Raw genomic sequence first — 16,337 nt, forward strand, 5'->3', positions numbered from 1 at the left:
CTCAGGTAGCCTTGGTGGAGGTGGTGAGATTTAGGAAACTAAGATGAGCTAATAACAAAATCCTCACTTCTATGTTTTCCCGTGCAACTCAGTTCTTATAAAGATGGAGTTTCCTACTGTCTGGCTTTAACCAAATATACAAACTCTGAGGCCTTGGGGTGTAATTCAATGATAGATAATATTTGCTTTGCATGCACAGGGCCTGGGTTTGTCCCCTCACGTTTAAAAACAAGCAAACATGGAGAATGAGTAGAAGTCCATTTTATTTTATGTCTTTGCACTCTTCTTCTTGAAGCCGATGTCTGCATACGGCCTCTGGATTTATGAGCAGTGCAGAAAGCATTACCAGCTGGGAGACAAATCCTTGCCCAGTGACCCTTCAGGTCCTCTGCACCGCATAAAGACTGGCCAATGCCAAGGGGATGGTGCTGGTCGGAGGTGGGCGGGACCACCATGCCCTTTGCAGATCCTTGAAATGTGTGTGGGACTCTGCACGCCTTTCCCCTTGTTTTTCAGACACTGATGAGTGTTCTATCGGCAATCCTTGTGGGAATGGCACATGCACCAATGTGATTGGAAGCTTTGAATGCAATTGCAACGAAGGCTTTGAGCCGGGGCCCATGATGAACTGTGAAGGCAAGTCATCGTGCCTTGCGAATTATCTGATATTCCTCTGGTATACAGAATGGGCTTTTGAAAGTTATTTCTGTCTTTAGTCACTGGGCTATTCTGCTATTTGTAGTCATCACGTGTACATTTTCCTACCCCATCAAGCAGTCTCAGTAGCTATTCTCTCCTGTCTCTTGACAGTACCTGGGTGGCTCAGGGCTGGCATCTGTTATTTTTTCCTTTCTTTAAGATTCAGTTACACTTTCTGCACTTTCGTGGAGTTTCAATATATTGGTTAATTTTTAATCTATACTTTGAAGATTGGGAACAATACATTCTGGACTCAGTTACATTACTTTGAAGGATGTTGACATGTTTTGTGTGGGCACAAAGGTAGACTGGCCGGGCCTGTGAAGGCTCAGGTTTCAGTTGGAACCTACAGGGCTGGCCTCTCTGCATTTTGTCCCACGTATGCGCAGTACGCTCAACAACCCAAGCTATGGACATCCAAAGGAAAAGCGTAGACCATTTCTCTTTTCTGGCGCTCCTTTCCAGAATTCCATTTACTCTTTAGCACCATGTTGACCTCAAGATTGTGTCCCCAAGGACAGGATATTAGGAAGTTTAGGTTTAGCCTTCAGGCTGCCACTGCCAAGATAACGTTCATCTGTAGGGTAGATCGTGAGAAAGAAGAAGGAAGGGAGGTCAACCAATAAGGTAATTAAGCTTAGTCCTTGCAAGTTCCCAGCACTGAGCTTTTACTTATCACTAAAACTCCAGGTAGCTTTTGTAATTCTTCCAGCATAGAGCTGTTAACTTTCTGAAGGACAACTTTGCCAGGTACCGTATTTTATAAACCAGAAATGAAAGTTCTATTAGCTTGTTGCTTTCTATCGGATCTGTAAGTAAACACATTAGTGTTTCATTTAAAAAAGTAATTACAAAGAACATAATATGATGAGTCTAATGCTCAGAACATGCCCACTTCTTCTATCAGATATCAATGAATGTGCCCAGAACCCACTGCTGTGTGCTTTCCGCTGCATGAACACTTTTGGATCCTATGAATGCACCTGCCCAGTTGGCTATGCCCTCAGGGAAGACCAAAAGATGTGTAAAGGTAAGGTCATGGGCAAGAGGAGAGCTGCAGCTTGACTTGCCCTGTTGGGATGTGTCATACCTCGCTCATTGTCTTCTGAGCACTTCTCACCCAGAGCTTTACAGATAGAAATGTGCCAGCTTTGCTGTCCATTCTGTCAGCTAGGTGACAAACAGGTCCTTTAAAAGTCTAGGGATGAGGTGGCTTGACTATCTCATTGCTGTCATATGCCCAGGCCCTTATTAAAGCAATGGTTATCTTGCCCTGAACTCATTGTAAGGACCAGTCCTGAAAGTGTTACCCATCTGGGCTAGAGCGAGCTATTTGGAAGACTGGGCATCTCCATCCTCTGTCACATCAGATGACAGTATGGCAAGGGTCAGAAGACCAGAAAATTGCTAACTAACGTATAGCTTGCTAAACAGAATGTGCTGGTTTTTTCTTTTGACACATAATTTAATAAATGTTTTGTAGATCTGGATGAATGTGCGGAAGGGCTACATGACTGTGAATCTAGAGGCATGATATGTAAGAACCTGATTGGCACTTTCATGTGCATCTGCCCCCCTGGCATGGCCCGCAGGCCGGATGGAGAGGGCTGCGTTGGTAAGTTCCGAGTATAGTCCTCTGTAGCAACACTCTTGCTCCGAGCCGGATCTAACACTGATCCCAGGATGAGCGCAATATAAGCCAGCTCTCTGCCAGGTGGTGCTAGGGATGTCGTTCATTGTCTCAGGGGCAGCACGCCAGTCTCTGTGTCATGCAGTGTGGCTCACGCTGCTGAGAAATGTGGCCTTTGGTTGTTTGTGAGCCTCTGTGGGTCTAAATCATCAAACTTAGATGTGTAGAAAATGTCCACGAAATACCTCTACTCGGGTAGCAAAGTGAAAGTTTGAGGTCAATGGTCTCGCTTTCGCATCCTTCCGTGAGTGAGCTAAGGAGCGGTTTAGCATCGTTATCACCTTTCCCTCATCACTTGACATGTTTGAGTTTCAGTGCATTCATTGTTAAAGGGATGAGGTAGAGCACATGCCAGTCTTGCTTCGTGCAAGCATGTGGCAACTACCACAGTCATTATCTGTGTCCCTTTTTTCTAAAGGGCTGTCACCTGAGCCACTTACTGTAGCCCACTGCACAGGCTTTCTCCTGCCTAAGAGCAGGGACAGTTTAACTGAGAAACCAGTGCTCCCTTACAAACCTTTACTGCCAAGGGAAACTTTTTAAAGAAACAATAATTATTAATAATTCTCTGTTTCTGGGGAAAAAATACCAAAATAAAGACTAAGATAAATGAGTCTATGCACAGTTGCCTGCTGCTCAAAGTTAGAACAGAGAGAGGCTGCAGATGGACACCAGGGATGCCTTCAGCGGGTGGAAATGTTATATAAGACTGCATTGTGGTGACAGTGGTGTGAGCCCTAACTGACCAAAAACCATTGAATTGTACACTTACCAATTTCATGGCATGCAAATTATACCTCTGTAAATCTCTTTTTTGAAAAAAAAATGAAGCTACCACAGGAAAGGAAATACAGGACATATAGCATTATGCTGTTTGTACTAACAAAAAAATAAGTGAATGAAACCAAAATATCCACTATAGATACATAGATAGAAACATAGTGGCATATTCATGCTAGAAAATATGTAGCTGTGAAAGTGATCATGGTAAATGTATGTGCGTACTGATACTGAAATATCTAAAACCTATGGAGTAAAGCCATATAAGATAAGGTGCCATTTTGTAGGCAATTGCAAGCAGCCATCACAATTTCTATAGGTCCATATGCAAGCAACTGAATGCATACATAGGAAATGTTTTACAAAGCGAAATCAGGATTCACAGCAGGAATTAACCACCAAGAGAGACACTTAAGTTAGAGGTTACTAATCTAGAGTGGTTTTGTCCTTATCCGAAAATTTTGATCTATGGCAAGAGTGAATTCCTAAGCACGTGTATAGCATAGCCCTTAAAAAAATGCAGCCCCCTCTTAAATGCTGCCTAATTTTCCTACATATTTGCCCTCTTCCTGTCCTTGCAACAAAATGCTTGTGATAATGTATGAAAAGAAGAGGTTGTTTTGGTTCGTATGTATAAATGTTGTAGTCTGTGACCAGTGGCATCGCGCTTTGAAGTTAATGCCCGGGCACTGTACCACAAGAGGAAAAGCAGCCATCCCAACAGCAAAAAAGCCAAAGAGAGGCTGGGCCTGGGGTCCCAGGGTCCCCTTAAGGGCCAAGTCTGCCCTAGCTCCTGAATGTTTCACCACTTCCCAGTGGTACCATCTGGTGGCCAACCTTTAGCACATCCGCCACCCTTAGGGGATGTTCAGTATGCACACTACAGTGTGGGGTGTCTTGTGACTTAGCAAACTCTATTTAATGAAAGTCAGGGCTGGGGGTTGTTTGTGTATTTGTTTGCTCGTTTATTTTTTTAAGTCCCACATTAGGAGTTTAGTTGCACAGCCACTGTTTCAAAGCCACTAGCTAATGCCTGTTAATTCAGGGAATTAACCCAGGCCCCCAAAGCAAAGCATATGTCCCTCAAAGGGAGCATAGGGCAAAATTCTAACTTGTGCGGAAAGGAGGAATAGCTACTGTGACTGTTGTACCTAAGACACTTTTTCATTTCCGAGTGTAAATTCTTAGTCTAATTTTTAGCTAACTAAAACACATGAAGTATTTTTTTGTTTCATTAACATGGAAATGTTCTGTTGTCTGTAACTAGCAGGCTTTCTCATTATAAAGCCAGAGTATTTGTCTGTTTCCTGGGGTAGACAGTAGGAAGAAGAAGCATCTCATTAGAGCTGGTGAAGATGAGCAAGGCAGCTCCAAGAAGGGAGTAATTCTTAGTCACTCGGTTTCTCTACAATATATAGTAAGAAATAGTCTGTATGACCCATGAAGGAGGGAAGCTATCTTTCCTAGTTCTAATACTTTATGACCCTGTGGTTGGGTAGCATTTTGTATCTGTACATTTTATTGTTAAGACGCACAATAAAAGATAGGAGCCCTGAGGCCAAGCACAGTAACTCAAGCTTGTGACACCAGCACTTGGGATCTTGGTTCAAAGCCAAGCATGGGCTATCTAGTAAGAAGTGGGTTTTAAAATGTGTCAGATCCTCAAACTTTTCATTATCAAACGCTGTGAGAAAGTCCCATTTGATGCGGGCAGCATGGTTGAACAATGAGAAAGTCCACACAAATAACAAAATATTTTTAAAAATTAAACATTTGTAAAATGTAGGATGGAAAATAAACTCATTTAAAAATTGAAAAATGTACATGTGTCACCTCAGAGTCCAAGAAAATGTATCAAAAGGTTGATTTTCATAAAATTGTATAACATGATAAGCTAAGGGCATTCTGTAGGTCATAGAACAATGCATGCGTGTGCACACACACACACACACACACACACACACACACACACACAAAACTGTCAAATTAATCAAAGGTGGAAGCTTGATCCTGCAATATATTATAATCAAATAATCATTTCTTGAATCACGAATCTCACGAATATCAAAATCTAGTAATTAGGAAAAATTAAACCAAGATCATTACATTTGATTAAAAAACGGTTTCATAAGCATCTGAGACTATAACCTAGGAGAAGGCAGCGTTTATTTTAAAAATGATTGAATAAAGGTACATCCTTCTCAACCTGGAAGAGCTCAGGCATGCCGTGGGAGGGGATGGTGCTGGGATGTCGTGAATTAAAGGCAAACTGGGCCACGGCAGACTGAAGGGTGTCTCCAGACATGGCGCAGGTGTGCTCCGTGGCGTGTTCGCCTTCAGACTTTGGCCAACTCTCTGTTTTCAGGAGTTTCATTAGAAGATCAGAGGCATGGTGGATGAGAGACGGAATGTTTTTTTTTTTTTTTTTTGCAGAGACCGGTCTAGACACGGAGATTTCTAGAGGAGGGGCCGAAAGGAGGGGGAACGAGGCGGTCACTAGAGAGCCTAAGGCTTAATGCACTTGCTTTCTGACTCAGACTATAGAGATCCTCTGACTCCGTATAATGCCCCAGGGACAGAAGGCATGACAGATTTATTGAAGATGTTCATGAGAGAAATATGTGAGCTGAAGCCATACATCATGCCTGCTTTACCCTGGTGACCTGCCAGGCTGCTTTTTCAACAAATAGCTAAACTGCAGAGAACTGTTCAAAGCCGAACAGTTTACACAAATATGCGAGCAGAGAAGAAGGGCTGATGGGAAGGGAGAGAAGAAATAAACTCAAGGCACTTGCAAGGGAAGAATGAATTAGAAAAACCACTTTAACAACCTGTGAGAAAGATCATTCCATTAAAAATCCAAATGGCTGAAAGGCTATTGAAATGTGGAAGAAAGGACAGTAGAACGATAATCTAGCAAAGCTCAGGAAAGAACGACACCTGTCACGGGAGTTAAAATCTCTTTGAAGTAATAGAAAGGGGATGAGGGGCTGGAGAGGCGGCTCAGGTGGTGACGGGGCAGTGCTTACTGCGAAAGCTTGAGAACCGGAGTCCAGCCCACAACTCCCGTGTGCAGTCTGGGCTAGGCAGTAGCCACCTGTTAGGCCAGCATTAGACAGGTGAAAACAGGATTCCTGGGACTTGCTGACTAGCCAGAATAGCCAAGTGGCGAAAACCAGGTTGAGTGAGTGACTGACTGAGAGAGAGAAAGAGAGAGAGACAGACAGACAGAGAGACAGAGAGAGAGACAGAGAGACACTGTCTCAAAAGCCTAAAGTAAAGCATAAAAGAGGAAGATAACCATGGCAACCCTCAGCCTCCATGTGCACCTGCACACACACGTGCACACACACGTACACATACATATGCACACATATGAATATACACACACATGTATGCATGTATGTATGTTCACAAAATAGAAATAACAGAAAACACAATTAGAAATGTGACTAGAGGCTGAATCGGTAAGATGATACAAGTGGAAGACAGGTATCCACAGTATGTTTATAAATAAAATCCCTTTTTACCCCTGTTCAGACCTAGCCAACTGACAGCTCACTCTCCACCGTTGTAGGGAGAGCGGAGACAGCCTCTGACATGAACTCTGGTGCCCCAGGTTTGATCTCTTCCCCTTGGTGGGGAGGCCCAGCAGTATACAGAGGAAGGGGAAGCAGGCTGTCCAGAGGAAACCTGATAGGCTGTGGTCTTATGGCTAGGGAGGAGGACCCCTTCTGTCAGAGGTCTAAGGGAGGGAATAGAGTGGAAGTGAGAGGGAAGGAGGGAGGGAGGGAGGGAGGGAGTGAGGCAGAGTGGAAAAGGGAAGATACAAACAGGGGGCTAATATTCAAGGTGTAATCTGAATAAATTATAATAAATTAAAATTTTAAAAAGAGTAAATAAAATTCCTTTTTTAAAAATGAAAACTAATCAAATAAAAAGAATGGGGTATATTTGAGTATTATAGAGAAATTCTTAGGATAAAGATTTAAATCTCCATCAAAAAGAGCATACTGCCTCATGAAAAACCCTTATACACACACACACACACACACACACACACACACAAAGAAAAACCCTTACACAACCACCCTCCATTGGTTTAATTATATTTATGAAACATTCACCACATTTGTGGTTCTGGCAGTACAGAATAAACTGGTTTCCTTTGAGGCCAAACCCCTCACTTCCTCCCTGGCTTGGGAAAAGGAGGTCTGAACATGCATAGAACCAAATGGACACGGTGAGGTCATACAGTGGTAAGTCAGCCTTCTAGGGAAAATAAGGATTTGTGATTAGAGATACTTTAGAGTGTTCTGCGTGGTTTAGTGAAGTGACCTGGGAGCTGGGACACAGAGTGGAAAAATAAGGAAATGTTGGTACCAGTGTAGTTCTCGTGGCAGCAGTGAAAGGCAGCCGTGCTGGAGTCAGTGCCAGAGTGTGGCACCAAGGGAGGACGGAAGGTATGCACTGCAGCCACAGTGGAGTCTGGCTTCGTGGCAAAGGCCTGAAGGCAAAGTGCTTTATAAGGCCTGAGATAGGCCATGAACGTGGAAACCCTAGTTGTACGTCTTTGGCTAGCCTGTGTGTAAGTTCACTTAACTGTGTCTCAGATTGCTTATGCTAAAACAAACTGTAATCATGAGAACACTTAGCTCATGGGATTGTTGTCCCGGCTAACTCAGGAAAGAGATGAGCAGATAGTAAAGTTTCAGTTAAATGCTAGCATTGTTATCCTCTAATTGGCATTTTTAGAGAACTCTGGCTGCCTGCTAAGCAGTGCATTTTAAGGAGGAAGAAGCAGAAGTAGTAGTGATGTCATTTATGTGGCTGTTTAAAAACCATCCAGATTGGGGCCATAGTTACGTGTGGACGGATCCAGAGTAAAGGAGAAACTAGTCAGCATCAGGGATTGCTGCTGATGGACCCATGACAGGACAGGTGAGGGAAAAGAAGAATAAATGACTGGAAGGATTTTTACTTGAATAAGTTGATTGGATGGTCTTCCCCTAAACGGCTGTGGTAAATGCCAGGAAGGGCAAATGCAGTCAGCTGCACAAATGCCTGTGGAATGTGCTGATATGCCTGAGTGTAGGGTGCGTTAGATGATTTTCACATCCCACTGGCATTATTACACATACAAAAGTATTTGTGGGGCAGAGGTATAGATTGCGGACATACATAGTGTTATCATGATTGTGTAACATATATATTGTTATCGCGATCATGGGGTTGACAGGGACACCAGGGAAGGGATCCGAGAATAGCAGGGACTGGTGCCCTGGGTACCCCACCATCTGGGGCTTACCAGAAACAGAAACAGAGTGGCCAGCAGGAAAGGAGATCCTGCGGGGCGGTGTGCTCTCTCGAGAGTGTGGAGAACTGGCCGTTGAGTAGGTAGTGGGGGAGTCTATTTAGCAAGGTGTCACTGAATGGAAGAGTCAGGTGTTGAGAACAGCATCAGTTGGATTTGGTGAGCCTTCAGGAACTTTCAGTGTAGAGGCAGAGCAGGTGAGTAAAGCAAAGAACCCAGAGCTGAGGAAGTAGGGTGGACAATCACCAATCCTTCTTTCAAGTTTCGTTCCTAGTGGAGAATCATTCAATGTGACAGTAACTGGAGTCACCATGTCCTAGTGGGAAGTGTTCTGTTCTGGCTTGGGTTTTTAAGGTAGACGTTAGTGGGGAGCGTGTACCAGGGTGTGATTGCCCAAGAAAGAGGAACTGTGAGGTCTTGGAAGGCAAAACAAAGACCTGGCCTTGGAAGCCAAGGAAGAGGCCTGAGCTGGTGGGAAGGGAACAAAGATGAAAGAGAAGGCACCACCAGATAGTTCCCGGTAAGACAGTGCCATACGCTTCTCTGCAGTGCGTCTGCATGGGCACACTGGGGACTGTAGTGGGATTGGCCACACAAGTCCAAATTCCATGGTGCCCAGACTAATGAATGAAAGAGAACTGTCCTAGGAGCCACTCCTCTTGGTGCTTGCTGCTGCTGTGGGCTAGGCAGGGAAGTGGCAATCGCTGGTGGTCCTTGTGAGAGGAAATGGTCCAAGGAGAGAAAGTGGATGCTGGGAATCAAGATGTCCCGGATGGTGTGGCACCACAGTAAGGCACACACTCTATAGGCTACAGCAGCGGTAGGGAGTCGGGTGTTTTTGTTTTTCAGCGTCTCTGAGAAATTCTCACTGCCAGTGGTAGTGAAGACAGAGTAACCATAAAACCTGAGGCACATTGAGTTGTCAGTTAAGTGTCAGAGCTTTGATCAGGCAGTACATCCCGCCACCAAAGGTTTACTGGAGAAATGAGTTTTTAGTGCTGAACTATAAATCAATATAGAAACAAATCAAGCAGCATTAGAGAAAGAATCCCATCTAGGGGTGGCCGACCTGAGCCTGAAGCTTCTATAAACAACAAGCCAAGAAACTTAATTTTCACGGTTTAGCTCAGTATTCTTGTGCGTACTTTTAAATATCTGTAGTATGGGTGTCCCCCTCTCAAAACTGAGAAATCTACATGAAGTCACATCATTGTGAATTTCAGAACACTTAAAAACAAACTGAAAAATCCCTAAAGCTTCCAGATTAAAAACTCGATTCCATTCAAATGAACAAAAATGCAAGGTAAGAGAAAACAACAGACTACTTTGAAAATGTTCTAAGGGAAATAATTCTGAACTAAAATTTTAACCTCAGTGGAGTGTAAGAACAACTCAAATAAGGCATTGTCACTTCTTGTCAAAGTTTATTTTTGGAACTTATTTCACGTTTGATTCCCTCTCTGAACTAATTAACAAGCTGCATATTCTAATACAAGAGGCAGTCATTGCATACGTGTGGCCGCACACCAGTCCCACGAGGATACAAGTTACTAGCTACAAATTTTTGAACAGATACCACTTTGGGGGGCAGGACCCGAGAAGGCTGAGGCAAGAGGATTGCACTCCAAATCCACGTTAGACTACTACGAAGTCAGTGTATGCCAGTCTGTGGGCAACTTAGTAAGACTTTGTCTCAAAACTAAAAGGAGCCTAAGGCAATAGCCCGGTGGAGGGATGCTTACCTAGCACCCACAAGGTCCCAGGTTCAACACACAGTATAAAGGAATGGTAAAGTTCTGCTTGACTCTAGTAGAAAAGTCATGAAAAAAACATTTTGAAATTGTTCAAAGGCTGCTACCAGAAGAGTAGAAAGAACATGGTACTTTCCAAGCCTGGGCTGGAGACACAAGGAAAGCGTAGAAAAGTAGATTGATTTGGCAGATGTAAATTATGAAGTGATTTGATGCATAATGAAATGGCAGGTAAGAATGAAAACATAAGTGTAAATAGTTTCATTTGCTAGATAAAAAACGAATGCTTTTTTCTTTTACTTGAGCTAAATGTTTTTTGGGTTTTTTTTTTTTTTTTGTAAGAAACATACCTAAATCAAAGGATAAGATGGTAGTTTGAAAATAAAAAGATGGGAAAAGATATCCGAGGGAAATGTTAACAAAAAGAGACCATGAAAAAGATGCCAGAATTCTGAAGACTAAAAGACTAAGATGCATTCAGAGAAACTGAGCAATTTATCAAAAGGATGAAGTTGTCCTGAGCGCCCTTAGGTTGAAAACAGCTTTGAAAAAAACCATCAAATACAACTCACAAAATGTCATACAAACCTAGTAAGGATATTGGGAATTTTGATAAACAAGTTAGGATTTTTTTTTCCTCTTGTTTCTTATCTGTCACCAAGCATAAGAGTACTGCTCCCTGAGTTGTCTTTGCTGTGAACGGCCCTTGAAGGCCACAGATGACCCTGTGATTTCACTCAAAGCCTTCATCCAGGATTCCCGCCCTCTCAGTAAACCATCTCTCTAGCCTCAGCCTTCTCTTCCCATTTCAGAGGCTGGCCTTCTCTTCCACAGAATCCTTCCTCTCCTGTGGGGTGTCTTGGGGAAGGGCTAGCCCTTCCATTGTGATTCTGTGAAGACACCATCCCTCTTCTACAGGGATAGGGTCAAGAAGGAAACTTTAAAAAAAAAAAAAAAAAGGAACCACTTGGATGGTTGAGGTGTACTGGAAGCAGTAGTCAGGGTTAGAACCCCATCCTATGGATATTCTGTCAAAGAATTTTAGATAAGATAAAGCCACTGAAATATAGTTAGGAAACTATGATTTTATAAGCTTCTTGTTACTCATATTATTTTTTTTCTACAAAGATGAAAATGAATGCAGGACCAAGCCAGGCATCTGTGAAAACGGACGTTGTGTCAACACCATTGGAAGCTACAGATGTGAGTGCAACGAGGGATTCCAGTCAAGTCCCTCGGGCACTGAATGTCTTGGTAAGTGAATGTATGAATGTTTTCCTTGGTAAGTAAAGCATGTTTATGATGTCATCGCAGAGCAGCTCCACACATTTACTCTTGTCTGTTGAGCAAACCTTCCATAAACCCAGTACCCTACATGCCTGCCCATACGTATACATCTATTAAAATGATGTATTGATATGCTTCTGCCTGACATGCACATGTAATGCAAATTACAGCCTTAAATAGCCTTTCCAAAATTAAGATTAATTAAGCTCTGTGGAAAATGTGACTTTAGTAAGGCTTACATCAGGAGATGATTTAATTCCAAAAAAGCAAATATTTTCAGTGCGATGTAAGCTCTGCAAATATTGGTGCAAAGCAAACACCATATTTCAAAAGTGCAGTGGGGGTTAATTTTTATATTACAGTCTAAAGAAACGGTTTACGAAACACTAGTGGGAAATATAAACCTCATGGGCGCTGTATAGCACACTAACCCAAGGCTGAAATGTACACCCCATAGCCGGTACAGTTAATGACAGCAGCTGTAGGGTATGGCCGGGTTTAAAGGAACCAGATTAGAAAGAGCAGTCGGAGAGTAGGAGGCCTTATAGGGCCAAGCAGTGCAGGTGCATCAGCATGCTGCCTCCAGTCCTAGGAAGATGTTTTCAGCCTCAGGAAAATGCATTTTATTTCCTGTTGTCTCCAATCCAGCTCTTCACTGGCCATACGTCTTTGAAGAAATAGCAAAGATTCCCCTACAAGGAAAATGCTGGTTTCTGCTCATGTTACAATTTCACTAGAACAGTTGACTTATAAAACCAAGCTAAAGCGTTTTTACCATGCTCGCAGAAACCCCAGTACTTACGTTAATATACTATCCATAGTGCACCAAGTCCTTTCACCATAGAAATATAAGAAAGCAACAGAATAAGTACCACGCTCATAACATAGCCCTGAATTTATTTTTCCTGTTCCCACCTCTTACTACTTTATCTAAAGGAAATATATTCACTTGACGTTTCTTCCGTTCTGCCATCACGGTCAAGAATAAATCTCTACTGCATAACTTTTGTCAAGTTTAATAATCGATTTATAGTATAAGCACCATGGGGGTGTGACGTCAACAAAATTTCCTAAGTGTAGACTGCTCACCTAAGAATAGTACTTTAGGTTTTGAAAGCTTTTACTGAGAAGGAGAGCGTGATTGTCCACTGAAAACCAAGCTGGCTGCTGCCCCTCGGCCTTGACGCTCGCTTCTCTTGCATTCCATTCCAGACAACCGGCAGGGCCTGTGCTTCGCCGAGGTGTTGCAGACAATGTGTCAGATGGCCTCCAGCAGCCGTAACCTCGTCACCAAGTCAGAATGCTGTTGTGATGGTGGTCGGGGCTGGGGCCACCAGTGTGAGCTGTGCCCACTTCCTGGAACCGCCCAGTACAAAAAGATATGTCCTCATGGCCCGGGATACGCTACTGATGGGAGAGGTAAGGTGTGCTGAGGGACTTCAGGTGTTGTGTCAGACCAGTGGATTTTATACATGCAAATTAATTTTTTTCAATGTGAAGAATTCCATCTAGAAGACTGATGTTCTTTGTATGAATCAAAGGATATTCTTGCCTAATGCTGTAAAAAGGTGTATGTGTGTGGTGTGTGTGTGTGTGTGTGTGTGTGTGTGTGTGTGTGTGTGTGTGTACACAGGTATATATGCAGTGGCATACATAGGAGTGTGTGGAAGCCAGAAGAACTCCCCAAGTAGGCCAAGCTGGTTGGCTTGTGAGTCTTAGGAATCCACCTGTTTTTACCTCCCTACCACCCCTGGTCTTTTTAAATGTAGGTTCTGGGGCTTGAACTTGCATCTTCATGCTTGCAAGGCAAGCAAGCACTTTCCATACTGAACTATCTCCCCAGCCCATGTTTCAAAACATTTAAGAGATCTATTCCTATATCAAACCCAAGGGAGACTTTATTATTCTCACTTACCAGAGGAGGAAATGGAAGTGCGAAACTATGGTAACAGTAAATAATGTCCCCCAAGAACATACAACATCTGTTTCCAAACGGCACTGATAACCTCCAGCTGTCCTTGCCTCGCTTGAAGAAAGCCTGCTCACCTGTGTGTAGATAGGAGCCCATTCTCTTTTCAGAATGTTCTCACGCCAGCAGGTTTCATAATTAATTAGAGTTGTGTGTGTGTGTGTGTGTGTGTGTGTGTGTGTGTGTGTGTGTGCATGCGTGCATGTGTGCGTGCGTGCGTGCAAGCAGGTAGTTTGTAGATGTTACGAAAGCTAAACTAGCTTCCTCCATTGCTGTACAGCCAGCCTCGCAGCCCTGTGCCTGACTGCTAACTGGAGCCTTCCTTCAGGGGCTAAGGCGGCTGGGTGCTAGAGGCCCAAAGCTGCATACAGTAAATTATCACACATTTCAGAAGAGTTGGGACTTTAAAGGGGTAGCCTTGTAAAATATACCCAAAAGTAGTAACTCCGACTTGGAATGCAAAGCGACCAGTCCAGCGCAGCCATCCCTTGTTTCTCTCTCCCTGCCTCTTCAGATGGTTTGGCTCGCCACACCCACCCCCGGCCCCCACGGTGCCATTCCCTGAGTAATGGAAGGGGACTCTGCCACTAGTGTGGGTGTTCACTGCCACCTTATGTCAGTCAGCCCCTTACTACCTCTCTAGTTGTCCCCGCTGCACACACATTTGCTTCTGTTCTTTTTTCTTTCTTTCTTTCTTTCTTTCCTTGCTCTACAGATATTGACGAATGCAAGGTGATGCCGAGCCTCTGCACTAACGGCCAGTGCGTCAACACCATGGGCTCCTTCCGGTGCTTCTGCAAGGTTGGCTACACGACGGACATCAGCGGAACGGCTTGCGTGGGTAAGAGGAGGCTGTACATACAGGGATCAGCAGCTCCTGCTTCCTCTGGGCCAAGTGCTGTCCGCTGAGTGCTTGCATTCACCGAAAGGCACCAGAATTCTCAGTAATGCTGTTCTTAAAGGAGAGTTCTGGATGCAGGGTCCAGTTCATCTCAATTTCTGTGCAGTTGGGCAGACATATAACTTGAAAAATGCACTTTCAGCATTTTCCATCTTATTATTTTTTTAAGCATTTCCTGTTCTAACTTAAAGTTTGCAAACATATGTCTATTTTGGTGAGGGAAATGGGCTTGTCTTGTGGACCTGGTGTGTTTGTGTGTGAGACAGAGTGCAACTTAGCATCATCTAAAATCTCTCTCGTTTCCTACGGCATCTTTTGGGCTTTTTCTTCTTTAAAATTTTATTGTCTGACCTACACCATTTTGGGACAAACAGCAGACTGCGGAATAGCTTTCTCTTAATCTTTCAAACAGGTCTTAATTTCTCTCCATTTCCGCAGCTTATGTGATAGCCTCTTAAATTGCCAATTTGAGTAACAAGTGCCCGGCATTAATGTTAAGAAGAACCAATTGAGCTGGGTGTGGTGGCGCATGCCTTTAATCCCAGCACTAGGGAGTTCGAGGCCAGACTGGTCTACATAGTGAGTCCAGGAGAGCCAAGTCTACGCAGAGAAACCCTGTCTCAAAAAACAAAAAAAACAAAACAAAACAAAACAAAAAGAAAGAAAAAAGAAAAAGAAAAACCAAGAGGAACCAACCTCTGCAATAAGCACTTGACTCACACGCTAGAGACAGCAGACGGGAATGACCAGGTGTAGGCTGTGAATGACTGCAGACCAGGAACTTCCTGACTGTAGCAGGCACCCATCCGTCCAGTGAGCTCTGTCAGGGGAAATGGAGATTACCTGATGTCTGTCCTTCACAGGCCCGACAGTAAAGAGGTGACACAACCCAGTGAGGACCAAGTATGGCTTAACAACCATTGTCAGTCGGTGGGTCTCAACCTCCCTACCGCTGTGACTTTTTAAATACAGTTCCTCATGTTGTGGTGACCCTCCAACCATAAATTCATTTTCATAGCTACTTCATAACTGTCATTTTATAGAGGGGTGGTGCCTCAGTACCTAAGGCCATCAGATATATGTGTTTTCCGATGGTTGCGACTCACAAGCTGAAAACCGCTGCTGTGAATGGACCAGAAAGAGTAGAGAGGCCACACCGGGGGCTTATGTAACCCAACCCTAGGACCAAAAAAAAAAAAAGAAGAAGAAGAAGAAGAAGAGGGAAGAGTGTCGAGAGCCTGACAGGAGAATAGAGTGCTCAGAGGGAGTCTTTGAGAGGCTGCAACAGGGAGCCAGCGGCTCAGACTAAACCCACACTGGAGATTCAACGACGAAGAATTGGGAGTATCCAGAAGACTCAAGGTGGGAGAGTCTGCAGATGAAGGCTGCAGAGGCCAGGCAGCCCCCAGGTTCTAATCCAACCTAGTTAATCTGAAGAGTTTCTTGGGTTTTGTTTTGTTTTGTTTTGTTTTGTTTTTGAGCCCAGACAGTTGTCTAGACATTACAAGATCCAGCCAAGATCTGTACCGTGATCTTACTCAAAGTAAGCCAGTCTGCTACTTTAGAGAGAAAACTCTTGTAAGCATCCTTTCTCTCTGCCTGGAGTCACTGTAAATTGCAGAGGAAAAACACGATGAAGGATGAAGTGAGCTGAGCGTGTGGGGTGAGGGGAGAGGCTGGTTGTTTCTTATAACCAGGCCGCCCGTGTTCATCTTACTTCTTCTTAGACCTCGATGAGTGTTCGCAGTCTCCAAAGCCGTGCAACTTCATCTGCAAGAACTCCGAGGGCAGCTTCCAGTGCTCCTGTCCACGGGGGTACGTCCTGCAGGAGGACGCAAAGACGTGCAAAGGTGAGGGGAGTCCGAGCAGCCGGTGCCCTGATCTCTCTACTCAGTAATGTTGGCACATGAGTAACCAGACTTGGTAGCATTGCTTCCCCTGTGTTC

General features: G+C 43.9%; 1 protein-coding gene across 1 annotated transcript in view; it reads left to right on the plus strand.

Annotated features, from left to right (window-relative positions):
• Positions 1 to 16,337, plus strand: part of FBN2 (fibrillin 2) — a 206,384-nt gene that overhangs the window by 174,056 nt on the left and 15,991 nt on the right. Inside the window, exons 53-59 of the mRNA XM_084778399.1 lie at positions 517 to 636; positions 1,607 to 1,729; positions 2,183 to 2,314; positions 11,363 to 11,488; positions 12,734 to 12,940; positions 14,206 to 14,331; positions 16,119 to 16,241. Of these exons, the coding sequence (XP_084634525.1) occupies positions 517 to 636; positions 1,607 to 1,729; positions 2,183 to 2,314; positions 11,363 to 11,488; positions 12,734 to 12,940; positions 14,206 to 14,331; positions 16,119 to 16,241 (957 nt within the window). The remainder of the gene's footprint in view (positions 1 to 516; positions 637 to 1,606; positions 1,730 to 2,182; positions 2,315 to 11,362; positions 11,489 to 12,733; positions 12,941 to 14,205; positions 14,332 to 16,118; positions 16,242 to 16,337) is intronic.

This window comes from Acomys minous, assembly GCF_964271855.1.
Source record: "Acomys minous genome assembly, chromosome: 4".
Lineage (NCBI taxonomy): Eukaryota > Metazoa > Chordata > Mammalia > Rodentia > Muridae > Acomys > Acomys minous.